Here is a 7,584-nt window from a genome sequence, read left to right as displayed (position 1 = left end):
CCGTACCAAGGAACAGCAGAAGTATAGTGCAGATAAAGTAAATAATAATAGACTTTTATATTGAGAAATATAAAAAATTACAGAAGACGCTGCGAATGTTCACAGATTGTAAATAAACAAATAAACGGTAAATTGCACGAGGGAAGAAGAAAGAGGAAAGACTTATTGTAATATAAGTGTTGGTGAAAACACAGCAGATATGAATTACCTATCTTCTGCTAGATCTAAACCAAGGCGCATGTGTGTCCTGCGGGGGCGTTGTTGCTCCTAGCCCGTGCAGCTGCTCGCCGGAAGCCCCGCCCACCGTCCAGCCATGGCCGCTGCCTCCTGAAAAAGAAGTGCGCAGCTCCGCAGCACGGCAGAGGGGGCTCTCCACTGAAAACCGCAAAACCTGGACTAATTTAGACAACCACCGGCTCTTATTGTCATTCTTCAACAACAAACATGACAGCCACTATTATTTCTCCATTCTTCGATTACAGAGAAGACTCGAACAAGGTAAATGACCAGAGGAAATGGGCCACTGAAGGTTCTATTTTCTCGAGAAACCATGCTAACGTTAGCCTAGCCACTCATTAGCGCAACTTTAATGTTAGGTTTGTAGAGAGTAACTTGAATTACCCACACGTTTGCAGAGTACATACTGTTGCTGAGTAACATTGGATGTATTCGGCTCTTATAACTTAGTTTACTTAGCGTTTACGTCTCTTAAAAGTATGGTTTTGCTGTGCTCTCCAACTTGTTGATCTTGTTGGAGAGTTGCGTATCAGTTCAAAGCAGACAGTCGACGCGAGTAATCCGTGTTAATGTTAGTTTAATGAAACAAAAAGCTGTGTGTTTGTTTGGGTGCGCGCGTGCTTTCATTTTTAAAGGCTAACTTAGCGTTGTTTATAACCAGCACCTACCAATAGCCAGCCATTTAATCTTAACCGTCGTTAACAGCAGAAATGGGGACAGTAATCAGAACTTGAACTGAAGTAGAAGTAGAAGTACCAGAGTGTAGGAATACTCTGTTAGAAGTAAAAGACTTGCATTCAAAATGTTACTCAACTAAAGGTTCTCAAGTCTAGGCACTAAAATATACTACAAGTACAACAACTAAAAGTAGTCATGATACACATTGGCCCAATTCAGAATAATATATATGTTTTGAATAAAATTAAATCTTGATGAAAGTGTTCTCAGAGCTGGTAAAGGTGCAGCTAGTTTGAATGGCTTTGTATACTGCAGGGTAGCTGCTGGATTTACTCCAGGTGAACTAAAGTCTGATTTAAGGGCTGATTATATTTACCATCATTAATCCAGATCTGTAAAGTAACTAAAGGGATGTAGTGGAGTAGGAGTACACCATTTACCTCTGAATTGTAGTGGGGTAGAAAGTAGCAAAACAGGAAATACTCTAAAGTACAAGTCAAAATTGTGCTTAAGTACAGTACTTAGTAGTAAATGTACTTAGTTACTTCCCACCACAGGCCATGACTTCTGTCTGTGTTATGATATGAACTTTGTTTCACGTTAACTAGTTGTTGTGTTATAAATGTAAAGCAGTCACATGGGTCATTAAATAAATCATGGCAGCTTTATTATAGCCAACGTTCCCTTTTATTATATTTTAATTACTTTCATGTCCTTTGGAGTCTGAAAACGTATGAGCTGTTACTCTTTAGTCTTTTTATCAGTACGTGTCAAACCCGGATGTATTTACTAAAGCACTTACTTACTGTTGGGCCCTTAAGATTAACAGTCATTGCATTGCTTGCTTTTGCCAAATAGCCTGCAGTATCACAACAGATGCAACTTAAGCTACGGGCCAATCCCATATGGAGCCATGAAAGGGATCCATATGGAAGAAGGCCAATTATTCCCTGAACAGACTATTGTTGAACCAATCTATGCTCATTGACATGCTGTGCAGATTTGTACATTTCAAGGTTCCACTCCCCGACAAGGATCAGTAGTACTAATCAATCTTTTCTTTTTTTAAAGAAGCGTAACTTCATTCAGCACATAAATATAGAATAATGCATGCACCTTAGTGACTTAAGGACTGCTCTGTGTTCAATGAATGGTGAGGATTCTTCTATGGTACATTTTACATTTGAAGCTATCTACATTCTAAAAATGTGGACTTTAAACAATCCACTCCCAATATGCTCTGAACAACAGAAGATTTGTCATTAAGAATTTATTTCTTTTCTCATGGAATTATGGTTCTGATTTTAGGGAAACATTTAAAGCAAAATACATTTAATTTGTCAGCTTATTTTAAGGGAATTAACAGTTGTTTGTCATATGTCTTGGAGCTCAAACATGAAATAAAGAAATATAAAAATATGTAATACCATGCTCTATTGAAGCCTCAAAGGCTTCAACTTGAATTTGTGCTGTAGCTGATTTCTGAGCGACATTATTACAGTTTTATCCTGCATGAAATGCTTTTTAATGTTACACATTTGAGCAATTGCACTTCTGATGTAAACAGAAGCACATGAGGTCCAACTTTTGATTCAAGGGAGTAAGATTAAATTAAGTTCTTCAATAAATCGCCAGTTTTATTACTTTTGAAACAGTTACAGTTCAGATCCTGTATTAACTTCCTAACATTCCATCCTAGAGCTGAAACGATTAGCTGAAGGAAGAAATATTACAAACAGCATAATGGATATACTTCCAAATGATAATTAATGAAATTCGCTTTTGATGCGAAAACTGCTTTATATAATACTAAAATCTTTGGATTTTCGATAACCAAGACGACACCTTTTTTGAATATTGTTAAATAGACCAAATGATTCATTCAAAACAAATGGGCAAACAAATATTTGTTGGTTGCAGCCCTAATGGTCTAACTCAGAGGGAGTTTAGTGTGTGAACCGCCAGTTTTTTTAAATGAAATGTTTCTCTGTTTACAGAACAGTAAGATGCTTGACAACTACAGTAACAACAACAACAACAGTCTTGGTGGACCTCAGCTGGCGTCTGTCCAATGCTCCATTGCCAGCCTATCCTCATGCAGCCCCACCGGGTCCCTGCTGGACAGGAAAGTGGTGGGGGCCCCCTCTGCAGAAGGCCTGTTCCAGCGCCGTCACTCCGTCAGCCTCCCCAGTCCGAAGTTCAGCCATGACCAGTTTGTCAACATCGAAAGGGATCCCTCACTGATTCTGGGCAGCAGCGTCAACAACAACAAGGAGAACCATTTCCGTGAGCGCTCCTACTCAGAGCTGGGGGAGCGGCTGTGGCCCGGCACTCAGGTGGGGGTCTGTGGAAGCAGCCAAGTGAACTCGAGTCGCTACAAGACGGAGCTGTGCCGGCCTTTCGAGGAAAACGGCACCTGTAAATACGGAGATAAGTGCCAGTTTGCCCACGGCATGCACGAGCTGCGCAACCTGAGCCGCCATCCGAAGTACAAGACGGAGCTGTGCCGCACCTTTCACACCATCGGATTCTGCCCCTATGGCCCCCGCTGCCACTTCATCCACAATGCAGAGGAGCGCCGGGGGCCCCCTCCCCTCTCTGCCTTTAACAAGATGGAGCGCCCTCGGCTGCAGCACAGCTTCAGCTTTGCCGGCTTCCCGAGCTCCAGCGGCCGGCGGGGGAGCCCCACCTCAGTCACACCTCCACCCATATTTGTCTCCGAAGACCTGTCAGAGTGGCAGAGCCACCCCTTTGCTTACTCAAGCCAGGAGTTTGCAGGCCTATTTGGCCCCAGCTTGGGGCCACCACCCGCATCTGAGCCTCAGGGTCCAGCCCCGCCTTCTCCAAGCTCAACCTGCTTTTTCCAGCCCCCATCAGAGAGCTCCTCCAGCCCGGCGAGCTCTCTGTCCGATCAGGAGGGCTACCAGAGCAGCCAGGGCAGTCAGAGCGGGTCCGAGTCCCCGCTGCTGGACGCCTCCCGCCGCCTCCCCATCTTCAGCCGGCTCTCCGTCTCCGATGATTAGCAGTCAAGAAAGGGACAGGAAGATGGAGACAATTCACCTCCCTTACCCGTGTCTCCCATTCTTTAGCTCTGTTTACAGGAGAAGCAGCAAATCTAATCACAGATCCAGATCAAGTCTCTTCCAAAATGATGAACCGTTGGTAAAGCAGAATCTTATTGAGGCCCTGCGCCGGTGCGTTGGTGGACTGAATGTGAATAATGGTGTAACGTAGCTCAGAGATCACATTATAGAATAGTTTAATATAACTTATTATGGGCAGTAGGAGAAGCAGGGGGGTCAGTGTGTGTTCAGTACAGGGTGTCTCTGTGCTGTGTGTCGCAGCCATTATTATTCTGATCTCCTGTGCCACAGCCTTGACACCTCCTCGAGGCTTGTGACAACTCAGTGTTTAACTTTTAAAGGATCATCACCATAAAATGGAACAAGAACGAGTCAGTAGACAGTGATATTATAAAAGTGCCTTTTCATGGGAGCCAACAGTAGGTCTAGACTTTCTCTTCACTTCTAATCATGCCCAGCTTCCTGTTCCCCTGCGTGTCACGCTGTTTTTTTAGAGTCCGTCTGACAGATTGCTTTTCCTCAGTCCGGCTGGAATGCTGGTGCAACGTGCCTCTAAATATCGAGCATGTGGTCAGTTATTCTCCGTTTGCTCACCAGCGACTCTTTCTTTTTCCAACATATCTCTGAAGTTGGAGTTAGAGGGTCAGTTTGCCCAGATTTAATATTAAAATGCAGATTGTTCTTCTTTTATTTGTTGGAATTCTGAGATATCCGTTCCTTCCATCCTATTTAAAAACATTCAGCGGTCACATGTCGCCCAGATGGGTTTCTGTGAACACACCAGAGACATGTTTCCATATTTATTTTGTACAAAATAGTTCCATTGATAGCTGTTCACACTGAGGTCCAAAGAGATGCACAGGAACAGAGACACTTTCAGTGTGTCATTTTGAAATTGGAATGTGCCAAAAACAAGGAACAAGAAAATAAAATGTTGTTTTCTTTGGGTAAACTGGCTCTTCAACAGACTTGTTGCAGTTGGCAGGTTCTCAGTGTTGATTGGCCACGTTGGTCTTTAGATTCCAACCTGGTTTGATTAATTTGATCCTTTGTCAACAGTGGAGTTTATCCAATCCCCAGTAGAACAGTTCTGTCTGAAATCAGATGCGCTCCTGTTGATTCCGCCATTGTTATTGTTATTATTATTATTATTATTATCATTATTGTCTAGTTTATTTCCCAAGGCCTTCTGAGTAAGCGCTTTGGCGATCACTGCTTATTTATCAAAATGTATTTATTGCTGATCTTAAGCATTTTTATTTTGTATTTATCTGGTTAATGAAACGATAGAATATATATTTTCTTTTATGTGAAATTAGGATCCTCCGCGTTAATCACAAGATTGCGAAGATCCGTTTGTGTTATTATTTTTCACAGTTAATATATTATACTGCAATGACATGTTTTGTAACATTTGATTTATTTACAAAGTGAACCTTAATTTAAAACAGCATTTTTATTTATTGTTCGCTCCTCCCACATGTCGGACTGCAGGTGGGGGTGGCAGTCAGTGCCTCAGTGTATGTTAGAGGGGGGGGGGGGGGGGGGGGTGTGCTGTGCAGCTGCCATTCAAATTGATGAGAAAAGCTAATTCAGTCAGTGCAAACTAATCAGGTAACTAAGCTAGTAGCATGCAGGGTGTGTTTAGAGTCTGAGTTCCCCTGGGGTGCAGGTGGTGCTGGTGGATCAGGGTTCTGAGGTGTGTCTTATTGTCCCCGCTCCACCATCGTGGCTCGTAGGGCTTTCTTTGAGTGTCCCTAAACGTGGAATCCATGATGAATGTATTTGAATGCACGTATTTATTGGTAATAGAGCGGTGCAGGATTGAGTCCTAAAACCCGGAGTTAGCATTTTACCACTTCAGGTTCCCTCGTCTCCAAATCGATTGCTTTTTATAATTTTTTTTTTTTTTGTCTAAGAAGCCTGGAATAAGGCCTAAAGGTTACACAAGCTGAAGAAATGTTCCTGTTTAAACATCACGCCGAACATTAGCTGCCTTTAAGCTTAGCGGTGGTAGCAGAAGTCATGATGTAGTTCATTTCAAGCCTAACCTAGTTTTTTTACTTTTGGCAATTGCATTTACGCTTCAGAAATCATAAAGCGAAGTTAATGAGAGAGATTATCTCGCTGAACAAAGTCTAAGTATATTATTTTTCTGCAATATTCCCAAAAAATGTATTGAGGGAACCATGTGATGCCAACTTCCAGTCGGGTACTTCATGACTGCACCGCTTCTTTGAAATTTGTTTTAAGGCCTTATCTAACGTATATTGAGATTGCACTAAACTGTTAGTCAAAAATATTTTTGTACTCTTCTGATTAATGGAAACATTCACACTTTACTGATTTGACTGTAAAACAATCCACTGCAGCGCATCATCTTACATTTGAACTAAGTTTGTATTGGAACCCTGTTTTCATCCCCCATCTGCATCTTACAAAATGTCAAATTTCCAGATGGAAACGCCAAACAATAACGTAGCTTCCTTTTAGGTCAGGCCTCTCCTCCCTGCTGCAGTTCTTGGCAGCACTTTTTGTCATTTGGAAGAATGTAAACCGACTCTGGATCAGATGTCTGTGCATATTGGTCTTTTACTGGGATTATTTCTCATTGGATTATTAAAGTCACTGAATCCGTTTTACTTTGTGACTAAAGCATTTTCAGCTCTTATTTTGAAAAGATCAATGAGAAGAATGCCTGTTCCATGGACAGGCTTACTAGCACTTTGAGTCGTCACAATGATGGTGTAAAGGTTATTTTTGACCACTTTTTTCCCATGAAAGTGCCTATAAATACATTCCAGGTTTCCCAAATGTTGTGCCTTGATATTTTTCTATAACAGAGCAAATTAAAGCCTAACATGTATTCCTGTAGGTTAGAGGTTAACAGAATTGACACATGATAACTGTTGAATGTATTCTCCAGCAGCCATTGCTATTACTACAGTAATTACTTTGTTCATGGTTTATTTTGTAAAGATTGCCGTTAAAACCAATAAAACATGTATTTATATTGAGTGTCCAAATGTATTTTTTTTGTTCTTGCTGCCTCATCACAGGTTTGAAAAAAGTAGATAGAAACCCTTATTTCTGCAAGTAGCAATTAAACTTGTTCTTTGACAGAAGTGTGAAAAAAGAATTTGGGCTTATGAGAGTTTCGTTGTTTAGGTCTGGAACATAATATCTGTCAGTAAATAACCCCACTTGTGAGCGGGAACTGTTCTACGTGTCTGGAAAACAGCGATTGCTAACACGTGGCTAAATAAGACGACTAAACATGCTCTAGGCCAGTGGTTCTCAACTGGTGGGTCGGGTCGCGGATCCATTTTGAGTGGGTTGCAGTTATGAAAGTTGAAAAAAGTTGATTTAAAAAAAAAAAACATGGCTAGATAACCGGGTCAGAGCATCTCCAAAATGTCAGATCTTGTGGGGGGTTCCCGGTCTGCAGTGGCCAGTACCTACCAAAAGTGGTCCAAGGAAGACCAGTGACTGCTAAGGTCCCTTATGGATGCGCGTGAGGAGGCTGAAACAGTTAGTGCTGGTTCTGTTAGAAAGCTGTCAGAACACACAGAGCATCACAGCTTGC

General features: G+C 41.8%; 1 protein-coding gene across 1 annotated transcript; it reads left to right on the top strand.

Annotated features, from left to right (window-relative positions):
* Positions 1-323: 323 nt before the first annotated feature.
* On the top strand, positions 324-7,011 carry zfp36l1b (zinc finger protein 36, C3H type-like 1b). Its single transcript, XM_063902178.1, has 2 exons — positions 324-498; positions 2,913-7,011. The coding sequence occupies exons 1-2, from the start codon at positions 445-447 to the stop codon at positions 3,936-3,938; spliced, it is 1,080 nt and encodes a 359-aa protein (XP_063758248.1). The 5' UTR covers positions 324-444; the 3' UTR covers positions 3,939-7,011.
* Positions 7,012-7,584: the final 573 nt, after the last annotated feature.

The sequence above is a fragment of the Eleginops maclovinus genome, chromosome 15 (genome assembly GCF_036324505.1).
Source record: "Eleginops maclovinus isolate JMC-PN-2008 ecotype Puerto Natales chromosome 15, JC_Emac_rtc_rv5, whole genome shotgun sequence".
Lineage (NCBI taxonomy): Eukaryota > Metazoa > Chordata > Actinopteri > Perciformes > Eleginopidae > Eleginops > Eleginops maclovinus.
The sequence above is the reverse complement of the archived record's forward strand: the minus strand, read 5'-3'. Positions and strand labels throughout refer to the sequence as shown.